This window comes from Acanthochromis polyacanthus, chromosome 17 (assembly GCF_021347895.1).
Source record: "Acanthochromis polyacanthus isolate Apoly-LR-REF ecotype Palm Island chromosome 17, KAUST_Apoly_ChrSc, whole genome shotgun sequence".
In the NCBI taxonomy this organism is placed as follows: Eukaryota; Metazoa; Chordata; class Actinopteri; family Pomacentridae; genus Acanthochromis; species Acanthochromis polyacanthus.
In genome coordinates, this window is record NC_067129.1 from 21,204,688 (window position 1) to 21,224,697 (window position 20,010).

At 43.4% G+C, this 20,010-nt stretch overlaps 1 protein-coding gene across 5 annotated transcripts in view; it reads right to left on the bottom strand.

Moving 5' to 3' along the window:
• Positions 1-1,761: 1,761 nt before the first annotated feature.
• arhgap32b (Rho GTPase activating protein 32b) overlaps positions 1,762-20,010 on the bottom strand; it is a 130,838-nt gene continuing 112,589 nt past the window's right edge. For all 5 annotated transcript variants that reach the window (XM_051937142.1, XM_051937143.1, XM_051937141.1 and 2 more), the window contains 12 exons: positions 18,550-18,699; positions 14,152-14,254; positions 12,150-12,294; positions 11,506-11,588; positions 11,033-11,140; positions 10,380-10,525; positions 10,092-10,293; positions 9,659-9,804; positions 9,472-9,546; positions 8,489-9,319; positions 7,528-8,195; positions 1,762-5,533 (listed from right to left, as the gene is read on the bottom strand). In XM_051937142.1, the coding sequence (XP_051793102.1) occupies positions 3,269-5,533; positions 7,528-8,195; positions 8,489-9,319; positions 9,472-9,546; positions 9,659-9,804; positions 10,092-10,293; positions 10,380-10,525; positions 11,033-11,140; positions 11,506-11,588; positions 12,150-12,294; positions 14,152-14,254; positions 18,550-18,699 (4,922 nt within the window). In that variant the 3' untranslated portion in view covers positions 1,762-3,268. The remainder of the gene's footprint in view (positions 5,534-7,527; positions 8,196-8,488; positions 9,320-9,471; positions 9,547-9,658; positions 9,805-10,091; positions 10,294-10,379; positions 10,526-11,032; positions 11,141-11,505; positions 11,589-12,149; positions 12,295-14,151; positions 14,255-18,549; positions 18,700-20,010) is intronic.

The window sequence follows — 20,010 nt, forward strand, 5'->3', positions numbered from 1 at the left end:
AATATAAAACACAGTTAAAACGCAAGCAAAAAGCAAATGAAACGTTTCAATTTATAATGAAGTTATAACAAACAAGTGCATGTTGTGGAGTTGGCCTCAGGTATTCGCAGTTTAGATTTAAAAGTGCTCAATGAGCTTAACGAAGTTAGTTTCCACTCTTTCTGCAGCATATCCCATGCAAAAGATGCAGGGCAAACCAAAGCCTTTTTTTTCCCAATTCAGTATGGGCGCATGGAACTAAAGCAACAAATGATCTTGTGAACGGAGATAGAGAATACCAGAACTTTTCTGTGCAGTTAGAGAACAAATGTAGGTGGGCACTAGTCCAAGTATTGTGGTTCAGAAGTTTGGAGCCACTTTGAAATGTCTGCAATTTTGAAGGAAAAGCATTTTTTTCAATGAAGGTAGCATTAAATGAATCAGAAATACAGTCTATTTAAGGTGGTAAATGATTATTCTGGCTGTAAACGGCTGATTTTTAATGGAATATCTCCATATGGGTACAGAGGAACATTTCCAGCAACCATCACTCCTGTGTTCTAATGCTACATTGTGTTAGCTAATGGTGTTGAAAGGCTAATTGATGATTAGAAACACTTTTGCGGTTATGTTAGCGCATGAATAAAAGTGGGAGTTTTCATGGAAAACACAGAATTGCGGCGCCTGTATAGCTCATCGGGTTAAGCAGGCGACCCATGTACAGGGGCTGGTCTCCGATGCAGCGGTCCGGGTTCAATTCCTGCCCGCGGCCCTTTGCTGCATATCTCTTCTCCCCATTTCCTGTCACTCTTCACTGCGACTATCACAATAAAAAGGCAAAAAATTAACAAAGAAAACACAGAATTGCCTTGGTGAACAGCAGTGTATATTTACAGCCTAAACAGCTCTGCCATCTTTAACCGGAGTCATTTGTAGCCCAAAAGGAGAAATCCACCACAATGCATTTACATCATGGAATAAACTATTTATTGACACCTATAGAGAAACTATAGGGATCAGATTCAGCAGGAGCGTCATTATCGGCCTCCTGCAGAAATACAGTATTTTATTGGAAAGCAAGTCTGATCAGGTGAGTTGTGGATGAGCTCAGCAAGGTACAGAGGAAGGGGGATTTTTTATAGCTGATCTAGAATTGGACGGGCTAGAGGAGGTCTCTGGAGTGCATGTGGATAGGCGAGTGAGCAGCAAAGTTTGTACACAGTATTGCCATAGTTGCAACACTATAACCAAGGTGCAGAAAAGTTTAGAAAAATGTGTACACATCCAGTTTTTGGGTTAGGCAGGTGGAAAGCGTAGATCAGGTTTCTACAGAAAGACCCACCAAAAGGTGTCACCTGCATGTTGGAAGAGCTGAGGCACATTTATCAGACTTGGATGAGGGTTTCAGTCCTATTATCAGAGAGAATCCACATTGAAATGGTTCATATATGATGTTTGGTGCCATGATCAGGACAGCTTGATGACACACAGAAAGATTCATCAGCATGCTTTTAATTGGGTAATAAAAATAGGCAGTCTGGCCAGAGGAGGATCTTTAAGTGTAAGCACTTTATTTTCTCAAAGCAGCACTTTGGGATCACATCACTCTACTGTGATGTCGGTAATGATTTAGGATAAACATTTAAACTTCATTTGCAGCTGACTGAAACCCCGTCAGTAGATTTTAATGTCAATGTTTCACGTTGTTCCCTCTCAGTGAGCAGTCAGAGGTGTGTTACAAATGTCATGCACATCCACATAGTAAAAGCCACAGATTCTAGCTATTGCTGAACAATTTTATTTATTTCATATCTGACTTTAGACACCTCTAGTTTGAGACGAGTGTTTTCACATTCAAGTACACAGTGCCTTACTTCAACGCCCCGTCTGAACAGGCAGAGGTTTAGATAAGGCAAGAGGAGCAAAACCTGCAAGCGATACAGAAGTCAAACAGTTACATAGTACAACCTGGATTTAGACATATTCGAAACATATCCATTATGCTGCCCCAGAAGGGTGTGTCGTATAATACCAGATGAATGTACTATACATTAATTCCAGCCTCAAAAAATGCCCCCTTAAGAAACAAACCTTTCCCTCCCTCATGTTTTAAATTCAGTACCAGTGAGGTGAAACGAAACTAAATAACCTGTCAACCCTGAACTGTCAAGAATCATCAAAAGGGATCTTAAACCCAGACATCGCAATGTTTGTGCATTATGACAATGGACTTGAACAAAAATACGGGTCTGTATGAACACAACTTAAGGCTCATCACAGGCATTTCCACAAAGCAGTGGCAGCCTGTTCTTCACCACATTGTTGGAAAAGACACTGCTCTCAGCTTTATTTAGTTGCTCCGGTTTACCAAAATACCATGAACTTGATGAAAAAAGGAAATAAAAATAACCTCTTACACTTCTGAAGCTACAACAGGCATTCGTCCACCTTTCCGACTTCATCCCCTATGTGCAAGAACTGTGCCAAGTTGTTTGGTCCCTCTTCTAATGAAGAACTGACAAGTACCAAAACATTCCAATAGAAGTCACTGAAGCCTGTCTATAGCAAAGTTACATAAAAATGGCACAGTCACAGAGAAAGTAAGACATTGATCATCACTTTAAGAACTCAAAATAATCCATCGCAGATCCTTATCAAACCTCACGCTCGGTGGAATTTTTGCAAAACAAACATGGACACACTGTACCGCCTTCTTGTGTACGTATTAGCAGGAGAGTGTGGTGACCTACAGGTTCCTGCTTTATTAACTTGTGCTGTAACATCCAGAAAGAACGTAATGGATAGAGAAGTACACAGAACTGTTCTGTAAGAGATAGAGAATGCATGCATTTCTAAAATGCAAACCTTAGTCCCAGTTTATGCTCATACCCAGCGCCACACCTAAATAAAAACAAACAAAAAACCCAAATACAACTAAAAATCCCTTTTAACTAATCATTCTATTCATATATATATATATATATAGTATATATATATATTTTACATTTTTGTGGTTCCTGTTAAAAGTACCTCACGTCTTTCATGTCATATACATTTATGACTGGCTACTGTCTCAATCAATCACAATAACATGACCTCATGGACAGTAATTTCAGGTACATTCAGGACTTTCTGTAAAAAGTCTTATAATATTCTTTACAATTCATTAAAAATACAGAGAAGCAAAAATATTGGTGATACAACAGTCCACTGTCCTGCAGAGGCTGCTCAACCATAGCTCAACGGAGTCTTTCTTCTACACAGCTAAAGAGATTTTCCACTAAATGCTTCATTCTGTACGGATCTCTGTCTCTGGCCTCTGCATGGCCAGCTCAGTCTGGATATATGCTCCCTGGCCCAGTGCTGTGGAGTATGCTCTGTTACCATGGCTCACTGTGAATCCTGGGGCTGGGTAGGTGCTGGAGCCTCCACGTTTTAGAACAGGGGCCTGGGGCTGAGGTACAGGGTGGTAATCGTCCAAGTTATCATAGTGGGACTGCACCGTTTTAGTGCTGTGTTTCTGATATGAGAAGTCTCTGTCCACGTCTGCTTTGCCCTGGCTGTAGTGCTGCTGCTCTCGAACGCTGTGCGATCGCTCCAGCTTGGAACGGGGAAGCTGTTCCCTTGGAGCAGACGGCTGGTCGTCTGTACTGTGGTAGCCACTGGACGTTTTTACTTTACTCTGGTGGTGGTCAGAATCAGAGCACTCGTAACGTGGTTGGAAGTTCCTCTTGCCAGGATACTCCTGCTGCCAGTGTTTCGACCTGCCGCCGTCTCCACCCAGCTTGTCGTCTCCAGGATCGTACTTGGCCTCGTGACGGCCGCCCTCCTGCTGATGGGAGAGACTGTGGCTCAGAGTAGCAGGAAGGGAGTGAGATGATTGGCATTTCTTTGAGCTGCTTTGCTTGGAAAGCCCGTCTGACTTGTCGCCCACTCCGCTGCCCTGGACATGCTTTTCAGTCTCCATGTACATGAGGACGTCAGGATCTGACACCATGTGTCTGGGGAGGTAGCGGCCGTCTTTGCTCTCGGTTGCTACCAGCACAGCTTTACCTGGGTCAGATTTACTGCGCAGGTGCAGGGTTTCATAGCCTGATATATCTGCTGGTGTGAACAAGCCCACATTGTCATACTGCGAGAGGACAGGGCCTTTAATCTTCAGTCTGGCCCTGCTCTCCCTGCGGATGGAGTGCATGCGAAGCCTTTCTGACTCTTCTGCGTCCCAGGCGAGGTAAGCAGCAGCTTCCTTGGCGCCGTGACTGGGGGGCATGTCCCGGCTCACAAAGCTGTGCTCCTTACCAGGTGGGAGAACGTGGCGAGCAAGGTAGTGGTACCCAGTTGCCTTTCCACCTGGTCGCCCAGCAACGGCTCCAGGATCTCGGCTGCCATAGGAGTGGAAGTGCCGGACCCTTATGGTGCCATAAGGGTCAATGTCATAGAAAGGCGCCTCCAAAGGGCTGGAACCAGAGTACGGACTATAGCGATACTGGACCCGCCCGTTCTCAAAGTAAGGCTGTAGCTGGGTGACGTGGTAGTCGGTCTGTGAGGACTGCTGCGGGGGCTGCTGGTAGGCTTTGCACTGATACACAGGTCGGTGGTAGAAAAACATGTCATCATCTGGAGGAACTTCAGTCCTTTGGATGGGCACTGAGCGAATAGTGGAAGGAACGTGGAGTGAATGCACTCTGCGGATAGTGGGATAGCCGTGGGTTCTGTCATGGCTGTAACCCTGATGCCCTGGCCCCGGAGACACGTACACACTCCGGGGGTTTCCTCTAGACTTCATGGAGTAGTGGTATGACCTGGGGCCTAAAGTGCTGTATCTGTTATCTAATCGGGCACTGTAAGGTATCTGAGGCTCAGACTTGGACACATAGGAGTGTGGAGGGACGCTATCTGGTCGGTAGTGGTGTGGTATGGACTGAGGGCCCAGAGGAACAGGCCTCTGGTGGTAGTATGCAGCTCCTGGAGGTTCAATTAGGACAGGCTGTTCTCCTTTAGCGTGGTACAGGTAGGCTGGCTGGTGCGTGGAAGATTTTCGAGGTGAGAGAGGATGGTGAGGCAGAGCATCTTCCAGATGGCTGGGTGGAGGGCCTTCACCCAGGATATGGAAGGAGGCTTCACTTTGGCTGAGTGCTGCTGTGGCCAGTTTGCTTTCGATGGTGCGGACAGGAGGTGCTGGAGGTGTGGGTCCATAGGAGTCATGATATTTCGCAGAATCTGTACAGGGCTGTACTGGCTTTATGGCCTCCCAAGGCTTCTCTACAGGCTCAGCAGAGGTGGGTGCCACTCTTGCACTGGCCTTGGACAGCTGGGATTGGGGCTGAATTTGTGTCTGGGATTGCGTGTGAGTTTGTGGTACAGGATGAGGCTGAGCTTGAGGCAGAGGCTGTGTCGGAAGATGAGGCTGTATCTGGGCTTGGCTCTGCTGCTGAGTCTGTGTTTGGTTTTGGGGCAGTGAGACGGCATGCCTTTTGGGCTTCTGAGCGGTCGGAGGTGGCTGTTCTGATGGTTTTGGAAGAACTGGGGGAGGTGCAGTCTCTTCTGGTTTGACCTGAGAGGAAAAAAGAGCACAAGCTGAGCATTGTTGCAGTGGAACAAGAGCTGTACCAACCCCACACACACCTCTGCTGGATGCTGTCCAGTGCTACCAGTCTATCTACTGAGCTGTCCCACTACAGCATCAGCATAATGTCATTTCTTATGTTTTTCTTTAGTATGGGACAAAACTTGGAAATAGGTGCAAACATCTCTCCTGTTTATGTGTAAAGGCTCACAGATTACTATCTTATATCTTGTATATTTCACAACTTACTGGAGTCTTGTTTAATAATCTAAAAAACAAAGGTCAACTATGGTCCTCCAGCAGCCGCACAGTGACAACAAGACACAAAGCAGATGGACAGAGCATACAAGACAGGTACAACGTGTTAATATAATGACCTTTAAATGCTGGTAGGATCTTTCACCTTTTTCCAGTCTCTGTACAAAGCTTAGCTAACCGCTGCTGCCTGCAGCTGTATGTTGAATGAACACAACAGTCAGTCTGTCATTGCAGGTAGTGGTGTTGGGCAACTCTATCCCATTTTGTTCAGAATTTGCTAAACAGGACTCAAAACTAAGCTCTGTAAAATATTTCTGGCTACATTTAGAAAATTGTAAACATTTTTAGACCTGGAATGTTTTGTATTTTCACCTAAAAAAAGTTGTACCATGGAAACCATTGTTCAGGATCAATATTTTCAGAAATATAACTCCCATAGCTATGAAATTTGGTGATTCTTCCAGATTCTTGCCAAATTGTTTTCAGCAGATCCACATGACTGATTGGCTTCAGCAGAGGCCAAACATTTTATTGCTGGTCCTTGAAAATAAGCCAACAAAAGAACAACATTGATATTGGGGACCCAGAAAGTTCCTGTAAGTCTGTATATATGGATGTATGCATATTTTCTACTATTACTACAGTTCTTGGTCGACTTCTGAGGCTTCTAACATCAACAGTGTATGATGTGCAGCAAGTATGGCAAGTCAAGCTTCCTTTTTTTTTTTCTTTTTTGCGATTTTTGCAAAAGGACTCATCACAAAAACCGGTGTGCATAGCGGTCTACATCTTGTCATTATATGTGCATAATTACAAGTTGCTTCCATGCTGTCTTCCTGTTCACATTTAGAACTCATGAGGCTTATTTTGTCTTACCGAATGTTGCTGATGTGATCAGTTCATCTGTTCAGTGTTTATTTCAAGTATACATATGGGGGCATTCAGACATCTAGTAGGGCAAAATAAGCCTTGTATGTTGTTAAATAGCAAAAAACTAGAAGCTTGAGGTGCAATACATGCAATCCTACATATGTTAGAGGCCTTAAAAGTTAGTTAAATTACCAAAGGCTGTATTTTTAGCAGGTAAGATGATCAGACACACACACACCTTATATGAAAAAACGTTGCTTTTTTTCCCCCAAATTTAGCATCTGCTGGAGTCATTCAATTATTTTCAGCAAAATGTTTGACAGAAGTGAGTTTTAAGTCCCCATTAAAACAGTGAAATTAAAACAAGACTGAGCAAGTGCAGCAATCTATTTAAGGAGTTCTGTCTCCACTGACACAGACTGATCTAAACGTGACTTGTGTTTATCTCATGTGACTGTTGTCTAAAAAGCAAATAATCCTGTTTCTTTAAACACTGACTGGCTCTCATGATGCACTGGTAGTTAAATATTCAGTTTAGATCAAAAGTAAAAAATCTAAACATCAAAAATTAATGTCCTAAAACAGACCAATCTGTGTCACCTTCCTAAAATAATTCCCCAAGTCATTTTTTGACAAAAGTTCTTGTTTTTTGTCTAAATCATGACGCTGGCCACCTCTGGTAAATTGCCTATATTCTCATTTGAACAAATTGTGATTCTGCCTTGTATTATAATGACGTAGGTCAACGCTCAGTGTGGTGTGGTTCAGTTTTTTGTGTTTTCTGAAAAACCTGAAAGAATTACTTAGGCCCACATTTTAAGAGGATGTCAACATGAAACTAAAATGACATTTACCTCGGGAACTACTTGTGGTGAGATTCCAGTGTCTTTGCAGCTGCTGGGGGTGGTGGCTGGAGTGGTAGTGGATGAGCTGGTATGAGCTGCGGCTGGTCCTGTGACAGCCTGCTGCTTTTCTGGACTTTTCCTGGTTGGAGAAGTCCGGCTGGTTGAACTGGAGAGGGGTGCACACTTGTAAAGTGGAGTGTCTGGTGAGGTGGTGTCAGCTTCTGGCTGTGCTCCAGCTGGAGCTGTAGAGGACTTGGCACTGTCGGATGGCTTGTTTATTGTGCTGGTTAACTCTCGCGGCTGCTGTGGAGCAGAAGGGCTGGAAGCAGAGGCATAAGATGAGTCTGTGATGACAGTCATAGTAGTGCTGTTTGGTGGTGAGTAGATTTCTCTGCCTGCTCCTTCCTCTGAGGAAGCCTGGAAATGTGAGACCACTGGATGTGGCAAGTCCTGGATGGTAGAGAACTCCTGTGGCTGCAAAGGGGACACCAGTGTAGGAGGCTCAGAGGACCTGGACTGAGACTGGATAGAGACCTGCTGGGCGGACTCAGCGAGGGCCAGGGCCAACATGCGGGCAGCATTTTTAGGAGGTGGAGGAGGAGGGGCAGATGTGGGAGCTGTAGAGTTGAGGGAACGAGGGGTGAGGTCCTTTGAAGAGTCCGTCGGAGCTACGACTCCTAACAGGAACACAAAAACACAAGGGATCTACAGTTGAAGAGTGAATGAACAAGTAGGTGATGGTGACAGCAGGCAGGCTGGTTTTAAGGTGCTTCAAGAGTGGAAAAGAGAGGAAAAAAGCATAGTGCTTAGGCATCATGAGAAAACATTTAAGATGAAATCAATGCAAGGCTGGCACACAACATCTTGTGAAAAAGCATCACATCACCTTATATTTAAGCTACAGTGTAAACAAAACAAGTCAGAAACAAGCCAAAAGATTGATTTCAAGAAGTGATTCTCTGCTCCCTACCTTGGTGCTCTCGAATGCTGGCAGCTGGGGCTTGCTGCACACTGTCCTCTCCCTTCAGCTCCCGACTGTCCGCACTGTCGAAGGCTGCCAGCTTAGAGTGCAGCTCCATTTGAAAAGCTTCGCTAAGCGACGGCTCGGCTGCCCTCAGCAGCACGCTGCCCATCAGGGGAGGAGAGTCCTTGGGTATCAATGGAGGAGATAATGGCTGTGGAGAGACAACCTGTCCAGCTGGATTCTTGTCAAGCGTCTCAGTAGAGAAAAGCTCTGCGGCAAAAGGTGTCAAACTGGTGGACTTTCCACATTTAATAGGTGACACAGCCTGTGTGGGTTTGTCAGTGTAAGAATAGGAAGTGGTCAGTTTCTTGCTCTCTGCTTTCTCTCCAGCAGCCAGGTTAAAGTCTGTGGACACCAAGGGTGAACCTAAGTTGCCCAGGAAGGAGGCAGAGATGAGGTCAGAGCCATTGGTCTTGCCACAGACGCTACCTGGGCTCCGCTTTAACGTGGAACCCTCGGCCCCGGATGGTGAGTCATCTAAGGGGAAGGCGTAGGAGGTGTCGGGGAGACTGCACTGAAAAGACATGGGGTCAAAGTCCAAGGAGGCCATGCCAATGTCTGGCGGGCTGAGGTCCACATCTTCACCCGCTGAGCGGGGAGGTGAGATGAGGGCAGGCACACAGATGGGCCCGTCGTCTCCGTCGCTGTCCTCTGTGGCATCCAGGTTATCGTACGAGTTGCAGTGCTGCCGGCTGTCCAGCAGCTCGCCATTAAAGGAGGCTGACAGAGCATCACTGCTGGAGCGCGGCCGCCGAGGACGGTACACCTTGGACTCCCCTGAAGGAGGAAAAGAGCATAATCAGAAATAATACCTCTGTATAATAGTAGGCTTCACTGCAGGAAGAGGATCTGTAATTTGCTATGGGCAGCACTGACTGATAAAGCTCATTATGCTGAGTCAAAGTGAACTGAAGGACACAAATGATTACCTTCAACATTGTGCAGGGAACTTAGTGACTCTTCGCTTTTGGCTGACCTTAACGTTGCTGTGTCTCCTCTGCCTCCTGAAACACACAATTAACATGTATCACTATCAGCCTTAATTAAGCTTCTGTTGTTGCACGATTCAAAGTTGCTTAAGACTCTTTTCATTACGGCGTTGAATCATGGACTCACCAGCGAGAGCCATGGCCTTCAGCTCATTGGGTTCACTGGGGTTGCGGTGCAGCTTGCGTTTGGACATGGAGGAAGACTTTCCCAAGTTGAAGAAAGAACGCCAACTACCCACAGGAGACTTCTTGGATTTAATAGGAGGCCTCTTCCTATGATTAAAAGTGGAGGCAGACAATCAGATGGTGAGTTTCCTCAACTTGAGAAATCTCAACAACTCTGCATGTGTAAAATCATCTTCACTGACAGGGTTCAACCTGCTAAATGAGAAAAATAACTCCAGTAGAGGGAGACATATTCCAGGAGATTATTTACTTCCAACTGACTGTTGCTTTGCTTGCAACCATATTTACACTCCACATGTATAGTTTACGTTTTATATTTGTTACAATGAGGACATAATCAGCAAATGATATCAGAGCAAGAAAAGAAATCAAACCTCTCAGTGGGGAACTCGATGACCGTATGGAACTTGCCCTGCAGGGCGGCTGGACCTTCGCCCACCTCGATGTATTTGCTGTCTTCAGTGACTGGAGAGTTGATCTGAGCTTGAGTCCTGGCCTGGGCCTCCTCTAGACTCAGAAGTTTAGTAGAGGGTGATGAAACCAGCAGGGATTTGGGCCTTGACAAGGAGTTATGACCTGGTGATGTGGAAGTAATGAGATTAATGGTGATGTATATAGTATATCTGACAGAATTTGCACAGTCGTCTAAAGTCTGTTTGTACCTGCTCCTTCTCTTATTAGTGAGCTGAGTTTAGTGCTGAAGAGCACGTCGACATGGTTCAGAATAAACTCCACCACTACCGACTGGATTCGGACTTCCATGAAGGCTGCTGTGCCGCTGAAGCAAGCAGATTCAATCTGTTTCGATCTGAAACAACAATAAAAAAACAACACATAAAGAGGAAGAATGAGCTTGACTAATAATGAATTCCAATTAAAGAGGAAGTGTAAATTCTCAATGTAGTGAAGATGATTGGTGGTTCGATGTAAAGTTACACAACTAGTGTGAAATCATATAGAAATGCATTTTCAGCATTTGAGTTTCTTCTGAACAGCATCCTCCCACAAACAGCTGCTTTAATCCATCAATTCAGGCAGAATGACTCATTTGAAACAGGAGACACGGTACTTTCTGCAGCCTGTCATCAAAGCTGATTCAAGTCTGAGAACTTGGTAGGGGGTGAAGTATGAAAAACAAAACCCCACACAGACATCAAATTAAGAAGATGACTGCAATCATCTATAGATGTACTCAGTTATAAATAATTACAGGGAAACTGAAACATTCAGCTGGCTAAGAAGACTAAGGTGATGATGTACATTGTATTCACCACAATGAAAAATATACATCCAAAGAACAGGGAAGACCTCTCACCTCAGCAGGTTGGGGGCCCAGACAATAGCCAGGTTTTTACTGTGCATGTTAGTGATGTAGCTGAATGCTGCCAGGCGGGAGAGGTGTCTCATGAGGAACTCCAGAGTCCTAGGAATCAAACATTCATTTATTCAGATTTAATTGGCTTCCACTAGTGATGTGCAGACTAATGGACATAATAGAAGTACTTCTTCAGAGCATCAGTGTTTCAGTGTGTGCTCAAATCCCTGTAGAATGCCACTTGGAAATTTGCATTTGTATGCTTTCACAAAAGATGGGAAATTCAATTCATCATCACCAACGCAAAGGTCAGCTGGGATCTGTTAAATGATTCCATTCAATGCAGCATGGCATTACATAAAGCCTTGATTCTAACACGAGCAGACACCAACAACTGATGTGAATCCACAATGCATCTGGAACCTGGTTCTCCCTACGCCTGCCAAAGGGGGGCAGTGTGTCTCTACACGGACCTGTAATGCGGCGGAGGAAGCTGCTGGATGACATCATGGATTTTGATGAGTCGCTCTTCGTCCGTCGCTGCTGATACAGCCTCCTTCAGAGGGAAAACAAAAATAAGGAGAGGGAGATAAACAGTGGAATGTGTCAGAGTAACAACACTGGGCTCATTCTCTTGACATCCCTGGTTCTCATTGCTGCATGGACCACAGAGGGGACATCAGTCTGGAGCCACGAAGCCCCCCTCCCCTCCCCAGCTACCATAACAACCAGCAAACATTTACTTCATCCTCAGGGACGACGCTGTTGTGCTTGGAGAAGGTTTTATTTCCAAGTCACACAGAGTGGTTTGCTGCATTTGTAATGACAGGGTGTGTCAAGTGCAATGCTATTATTTTAGGGATGTCTGTGGCTCATAACTGTAAGACGAATTTCAAGAATTCCTATAAGATAAGTCAGAGGAATTGCTTTTGTTTTCTATAGAAATCAGGCTGAAATTCAAAGTCAGTACTGTCAATCAAACCCAATCTGAGACCTCTGGGATCAAGGAATGCCTTTGGGGCATTGTTACACATAGAAAAGCAACAAACAACCGAAATATTGCTGTAATAGTTGGCATGTGTGTGAGGAGTGTTTCATCCTGCGGATCTTTGCTTACAGAGAATTTTTCGTAGAGCTGGTAGGTGAGCAGGGGGTTGGGCAGCTCTCTGAAGTAGAGCTTACACAGCGAGCCAACACAGTGGATATCCTGGATGTAAACATCTTTGGTCAGGTCGGGGATTTGCTCCGAGTCAAACTCGTGTCTGTTGAAAAGAACAGAGGGCAAAGACAGGGTCAACAAATCAACTTATTCTGTAAAAACAACCAAAACTGAGGACGTCTAAATTATTAAGCACCACATATGGAATGCTGTAGTAAACAATGCAAAATGAGTTTCATATTTTAGATTCATCAAAGTAGCCAGTGTTTGCTTTAATGACAGCTTTGCACACTGTTGTCAGTGTGTTAACCAGCTTCATGAGGTCATCACCTGGAATGGTGTCCAGTTAACAAGCAAACTTCTGACTGGTACTGTTTGTTTTTAATGATTTTTATTCCAAATCTATGTAGTGAATGTTCAGTGGTTATAGAATCTTTAATAGTGTAGCTTGAAGAAATGCTCTGCTTTGTCTGCCTGTCTGTCCTCACTCAGACATACACCAAATATCCACAAAACATCAGAAAACCGCAGCTGTTACAGTTAAAGGGAGAAAGATTTAATACAGTCAATGGTAAAGGAAAGATCTTAATACGGCCCTCAGCAGGGGTATGAATGTTTGAAGTAACCAGTTTAGTGGTCTTGCTGAGTAATCTGATTACTTTAGTGCATGTACACTTATCACGCACAGCCCTACAATCACTGACAGGTGAAGTGAATAACACTGATCATCCATTTATCCATCATCTATACACTGCATAGTCCTCACTAGGGTCACAGGGGGGCTGGAGGCTATCCCAGCTGACAGGTCACCAGTCTGTCACAGGGCTACACATAGAGACAAACAGTCACACTTGCATTCACACCTATGGACAATTTAAAGTTACCAATTGTTTTTGGACAGTGGGAGAAAGCCAGAGCACCTGGAGAAAACCCACGCATGTACAGGGAGAACATGCAAACTCCATGCAGAAAGATCCTGGGAAGGCCGGGACAAAAACCAGAGCTCTTCCTGCTGCTAGGCCAAAGTCTAACCACCAAGTCACTGTTCAGCTCATAACATTGATCAGTTAATTACAAAATTTTACTGGGAAACCTTGGATCCTGGCATTCATATGGATGTTAATTTGATATGTATCATTGCTTTAAACCAAGCACATGCAGTAAAGGCAATGGCATCAATCAACAGGACATTGTGCCCCAATAAACTGCAAGAACTGCCCAGAAAGTGTTTGAGGAACACTACCCAATCCATAGAGGCCTTAATTAAAGATGTCACAGGACCCCCCCCCAGAGATCCGAGTTGGTCAGAGCTGTTTTGGCGGTACAAAGGGGACCTTCATGATACTAGGCAGGTGGCTTTGATGCTGCAGTTCAACAGTGGCAGAGGTTGAACAGAGGGAGGAAAAATCAAAAAGATGGTGTATCATGTAGAAAGACAAGTCAATGCATTATTTGATGGCCTCTGTTCTCTGGACAATCAAACTCAGTTCTAAAAATCAAAATGACACCCTTGCTGGGTCATCCCCACATAAGCAGGTACAATCCCATCCAATATATAAAGATGAAAGCATTGCATTACCCTTTGAAATTTCACAGCATAGCAAAAACAATGCTTTTCAGCATGTCCTCAACACATACGTTGTCTTTTACAAGCCAAAACTGCTATAAAAGCTTTAACAACCAAGGCACAAGTTCTGATCTGGGTACAACAACATTAGGTAGTAAAAGCTGCTGAAGAAAACAACTGTTTCAGTCAAAGTCATTTCTTCTGTTACAGATGCAATAATCCCTGGTGGAATTCGCATACTATCGGCTTTTGGATGAGAGCCAGGCTGGGATTAGATGTGTGAGCTCCTCCTATGACACAAGATATTTGTGCGGAAGCAGCATGGATACTCTTATAGACACTTAAATCAAATTCTGTCAAGCTGCGTACACTCGCCAGAGCGTGTCTCCTTACCGCAGTTTCTGGATATTTGAGGCAATTCCAGAGAGGCGATAAATGCCGTCCACCACGCCGTGCTTCTCGATGAACTCGGTGCAGCTCTTAAGAACCTGGGGCACTGTCAAAAGAGAAAGAGAACAGCATGTCATCTCTTTCACTCAATATTTGTCCAGTCCACCTACAGGGTCAAGAACAAGATGGATTTTGGTTTCTGAAGTGTGAGGTCAGGATGGAGCACGTGAGCTTTATTGACATGTAGCTGCAGGCTCAGGAGGAATACTGAGTGTGAGTAACTAACTTTCTTGTCCTTTCTGATGTAAAAGCAGTTTGGGAGCTGAAGGTGGAAATATCTAAACATTGCTAAATGGACACAAATACATATAGAAATACATACTAGAGTATTTTTTCTGTAGGGCCATGCGGTGGCCTTTAACCTTTTTTTCTGTTTCAATGCAATTTTATGGATGAAGCAAAGAGAGAGATAACACGTTGTCTGCGTGTGAGGCAGCTTCAAAGCACTAATCCAGTGACTGTGTGTCACAGACGGACAGACAAAAAAGAAAAACCTCAGAAAAACACGAAGCTTCTTCATTCTCCTTGAGCAGCCATGAATCATAGAGACATGTTATTTATCCGAGTGTGTGTGTGTGTGTGTGTGTGTGTGTGTGTGTGTGTGTGTGTGTGTACGGGAGATAAGGACCGTGTATATGTGTCGAAGGAGGTTCCCAGGCCTCCCACAGCTCGCACATCACTCACAGGATGACAGAGAGTGGGACACTAGCCGAAGCAGCTGTTCCGGCAAATTCCACACATAGCCAAAGAGAAAACAAGATTTGAGGAAAGTCGTTGGCATTCTCCAGCAGAGAGGACGGCTGAGAGGGTGGATAAATCCTCTTCAAGCTCATCACATGGGAAGATTTTATGAGGCTGTCTTATCTCAGTGATGGACTGTGTGTTTGAATGTATAGTAAGTGTTAGACACACAACTAAAATGCATCCTCTTAAAATTCTAGTAAAAAAACATTTAAAGAAGATTTTTTTTATCTGGCAAACTACACTTCTGAATGCCCCATATGGTGAAAATCCTGATGATTAATTTATTGTTTTGCTTTGTATGACTTATAACCTTGTCAGTACAAAATAACAACTGCCGATCCTCTAGTCCTCCTTAACTAGACGGCCTCCCTGGTTAACAAGCCACTAAACCTTTTTTCAGTTACTGTGTAGTAATCACTAGGTACTGAGCTAAAAATGATATAATTCTGCCCTCTCGCTCCAGGTAAACCATTCAGAGTGAGCAGCTGTCTGAAAGTCTGTTAGGTTTGTTAAGTTTCTATAGCTGCTTCTGCTAACTTTAAAATGTCTTAGGCAGGAGCAAAGGGCATTTCTGCTGTTGACTGCAAAAGTGAACACAAGAGTCTTCATGCACTGCCATCATTTGAAGAACTGAACACCCAGTGGATTACTACTTGGCTACTTTTGATGGCAATGTCACCACAAAAACAGGAAAATCCTTAGTTTTAGCATGTTGGGTGGCTAATGCGGCTAATGTTGCCATAAGCTTTAATCTTATGTCCACAGCAGGCGTGAACTAACCGTGACGTCACCCGTTGGTTTCAACGCCGAGAAAATGAAGCCCGGATTTTGCTACTTCCTGGTCGCCATTTTGGATTTTTTGGAGCCAGTGACGTAAAAAGCGTTATCAAACAGGCTGGACCGGAGAGCAACTAGGGGCAGGACCAGTCAATGGGACTGTCAATCAAGTATAGCCCCCTGACTCCGCCAACTTTAACAATTTATTTAAAATTCAGTATTGATTTATTTTAAGATCGGCCACCTGATCTCTCATTTTGACCATGAAAACTAACGGGAAAAAAATCCTGAGCTGTAGAACATCAGTCTATCAAATTTTATTTTTTCCAAAAATGAATTGGGGTGTATGGAGCAAAAGCTTTTTGGAGCCAACCCTAGCAGACGGCGTGACATTGCAAGTTTTTGACACTTCCGGGTGGGCTTCAAATTTGGAGCCAGATGCTACGTCCATCTTTATATACAGTCTATGGTCCACAGGTCAGAATTTAGTGGAAAACTGCAAACCTGAGCAACAATCAGAAACGGTAAAACCTTATAACTGATGAACAAGGACTAGATGAGTTATTGTGTTTTCAAGTCACCTGTTGTGATTCAGTGCTACCTAAACTCAGCTGGTGAACTCAGACCATTAAGACCTTATGTTAACAAGTAGTCAGTTCAGAGGCATTCCCAAACTGCTGCTCTGCATCACTAAAATACGGTTAGCGAGTCATTTTCACTGAACGTTAACAACTGACAGAGCAGGTATGGCAAGTTATGTTGTTAATAGTTCCTTAAATGCTGTTGTTAAAACATAGCCTCCAATTTCAATGCGTGAAATAATGTGCTAAAAGTGGGTCGACCAACAAATAAATCAAGTAAGAAAATAAATAAATGCCTGGAATAGTATTCAAAGGTCAAGCAGAAGACCCCTGATGATATGAAATGGAATAATGTCATGTGTGCGATTAGCCATAGGATCTATTTAGCTAAATGGATAGGATAGCTTTACTTTAAGCATGTAGTAACTGCAAGTTTTCTGTTTGCAGGAATAAAATAGTAGGACACAGAATGCAGCTTTAATTGACTAACTACAGCTGAATTTTACAGACTTTACTTTTGTCTAATTGCTCCTGAAACACGACTCTGAAATGTCAAATTCTTTTGTACTTTTGGATATTTCTTTTACATAAGGTAAATAAACAAAACAACTTGCATTTTCTCTCCCAGCTATCACAAGCATTTCAGATCACAGTAGGTCGAAGAATGACTGTATTTCAAAGAGCCGAAGCTTTTTGCTCGTACTGAGATTTTTTAAAGGTGTCCATTTTATGAAAAAATGTCTCGTTTCTGTTTAAATTAGAAAAAAAGTTGTGTATGTACTGAAACTTCTTTGTTGATTATAACTTTTACACCTTATTTGAAGATTATTTTCAACATATGGAAAAAACTAATGGATGTTTTAGACACATTTCTTGAAATCCTTTACAAACATTACAGCACTAAAGTGTTAAATGTGGATTGATTCCTCATGAGCTATCAATTATTATCACATATTTCTTCACTCCTTAAGATCAGTTTCATCTCTAAGTAATAAAGTAATAATAAATAAATAAAAAATAACAACTTGACCCAGAAAAGTGCGACAGAGGGCCTTATCTCTCATGTCAAGGGACAAGGCACAGAGGATTGACTCCTTCACCAATAAATTTGTGACATTACACTAACAGGAAGCACTGCGATTACTGTGAGCTAATGCGCCAGGAAGACGAAAACCTTTCATGTCCACACACAGAACATGATACAGCAACATGAGCAAAAGGGGTTTTAAACTGGTGTCCACATGAACAGAAATTACATCAGTGATCAAGGTCCAAAAGCAGAATAGCCTCATTAAATTGGTCAGAGCTGATGTTACACGGTAATCATGACACCATTATCCCCTACTCCGTCAGAAAGACCACCACATCAACTCACCTGCCAAAGACAAGGTTGCCGAGTGCCCAAAAAAAATCAATGTAGCTGTAGCAGATAGTTGCATGTATAGACTTTACCCCAACAGACAACTTAATTGCATCCAGATGGAGCTGCAGAGCTGAGGTTTACATGCAGCAGGAGGTGAAGAGTTGCTTTCTGATCGCACATTGTGACTGTCAACTGAAAACCATCAGCTCACGTGTCACAGGGACTATTTCGTATTTGGGCACAGGCACTTCAATTAAGTCTTAATGTACTGTGAGGCAGCCAGCCAGCCTCCAGGAACTCACTGCACCAACTAGGAAACAGTCCTATCCCTCTGTAAAACTTTGTTTTCATTTTAATCTCATTAAACAAATGGGATTTAACATGATGAGTTACCGTACTCCAGAGATATTTATACAGTTTGACAGAGTCAGGCTAGCTGTTTCCCTCTGCTCCCAGTCTTTCCGCTTAGCTAAGCTAACCAGCTGCTGGCTGTAGCTTCATATTAGCGATATCAATCTTCTCATGCAACTTTCCACAAGAAAGCAAATTATTGCAATAAGCAAAATGTCACAGTTATTAGTAAAGCATCTGGAAGAAGTTGTACAGCACTGAGTATGACATTATTTGAATTTGTGTTCAGAATGGATATCAGGAGGAATTTATCAACTTATTAACAAGCGAATCTTTGAAGTAAATACAATCCTTGGCCACGGTTTGAGAATTTACAAACAGAATGAAAGAAAATTAGATAAAGCCTAAATAGAACCAGGCAATATTACAGTCATGCGATCACGGTATCACAGGCCACACAACCCACATTATGCTAACTGGACAGTGACGGTCATCATGGCTCTGCAAGGTGTGAGTGTTACTCACCATCATGTCCTGAGTTGAGGAGGTGCTCTCCCAGGTCGCAGCCAAACACCCTCTCCCGGAGGATGCCCCTCTGCTTCAGCTTCTGCTTGGTGGGCCTGGACTTCATGAAGGAGCGCAAGAAGGTGATCAGCTTTCCGTGCTTCTTAGACACTGAGGAGTCAAGGAGGGCAGGACACATCTTAGATTCCTCTTACAACTGTTTATTACTCCACAGTAATCTCTGTCTTGAGAGTGGTTGAGATTGAAGAGAGAGTGAAACCCCAGCCAAGCCGCTCAGAGTTGTCCCATTGTGTATTTCAGCTTTATTCTAATGCAAACCCCTCTTTTATGCATGTGTGGTTTCCTTCAAGCGAAAGCTTCGTTCTTAAATACCACCTCCCAGGCAACTACAAAGGAATCCTGCACATCCAATACCAGTATCCTCCGCACCCCTTCAAAACAAGACAAAAAAAAGGAGCAGACCTTCTCAAAAACCCAGCCTGCAATAATCAGATAAAATGTCTGGGAAAGGTCGTAAGCTCCTTAAACTACACACCAGTTGTTTTCTCTGCTTTGGAGAGATGTGGAAAGGCTATCAAGTGAATCAAACAATGTGCATTTTTTGAGGGTACAATGGTGCAGGCTAAACTAAAAAAAAATAAAAAATCTTCACTGAAAATCCCACACTGTCAGCCTCTGCTGAGATGACAGTAGCAGACTGGTTTTGTGCTCGGCGGTCGGTTTACTTGACCCAGCTGTGCAGATGAAATAAACTTGCTCATGAAAGCATCTTTTATTTTTTTCTAAATTGAGCAGTTGGTGTACAAACTATCAAACTTGGCGAAACAGACACAAAAATCTGAAAAACAAAAAAAGAAAAGCTATAGTGCTACAAAGGGTTAAAATCCTAAGCTTTTCACTGATTGAAATAAGCAGGGTAAACAGTAAATACAAACATTTGGCATCATGAAACTCTACTGAACCAGCTGAATCCTGATATAAAGCATTAGATCAAGTAGCAATGATTGCCCCTTTGTCTGTTTTTCTTCATACAAACAGTGCAAAGCAATGATCCTCAACACTCATATTGTCCAATGTCTGCCTTTAACTTCATCTCCATCTGGGATTTTACCTTTTTCCTCCTTGTCTCTCTTTGATCCTCTGTGGACACTCAGATTGCACTACCCATCGACAACTCTTCATACTATTCTGTCTTTCCTAAAACTAGCAGACCAGCAAAAGAAGCTTATGCGTGTGTGACGCTGAAATCTGACACATTTAAACTGACAGTGCAGGCGGTCTCACTCAGGAAAAACAAACAAAAAACGAGTCAGAAACATTTAAAGAAAGTTGACAAGTGAGGACCGTAATGAAAACATCCAGTACCAAATCTATTGATGACTGACTTCGTTCAGGAACACATCTGGAACTTCACTAAATCTTTCACACTAACATCTCCCGAGTGGAAAAACTGCTGTGTCG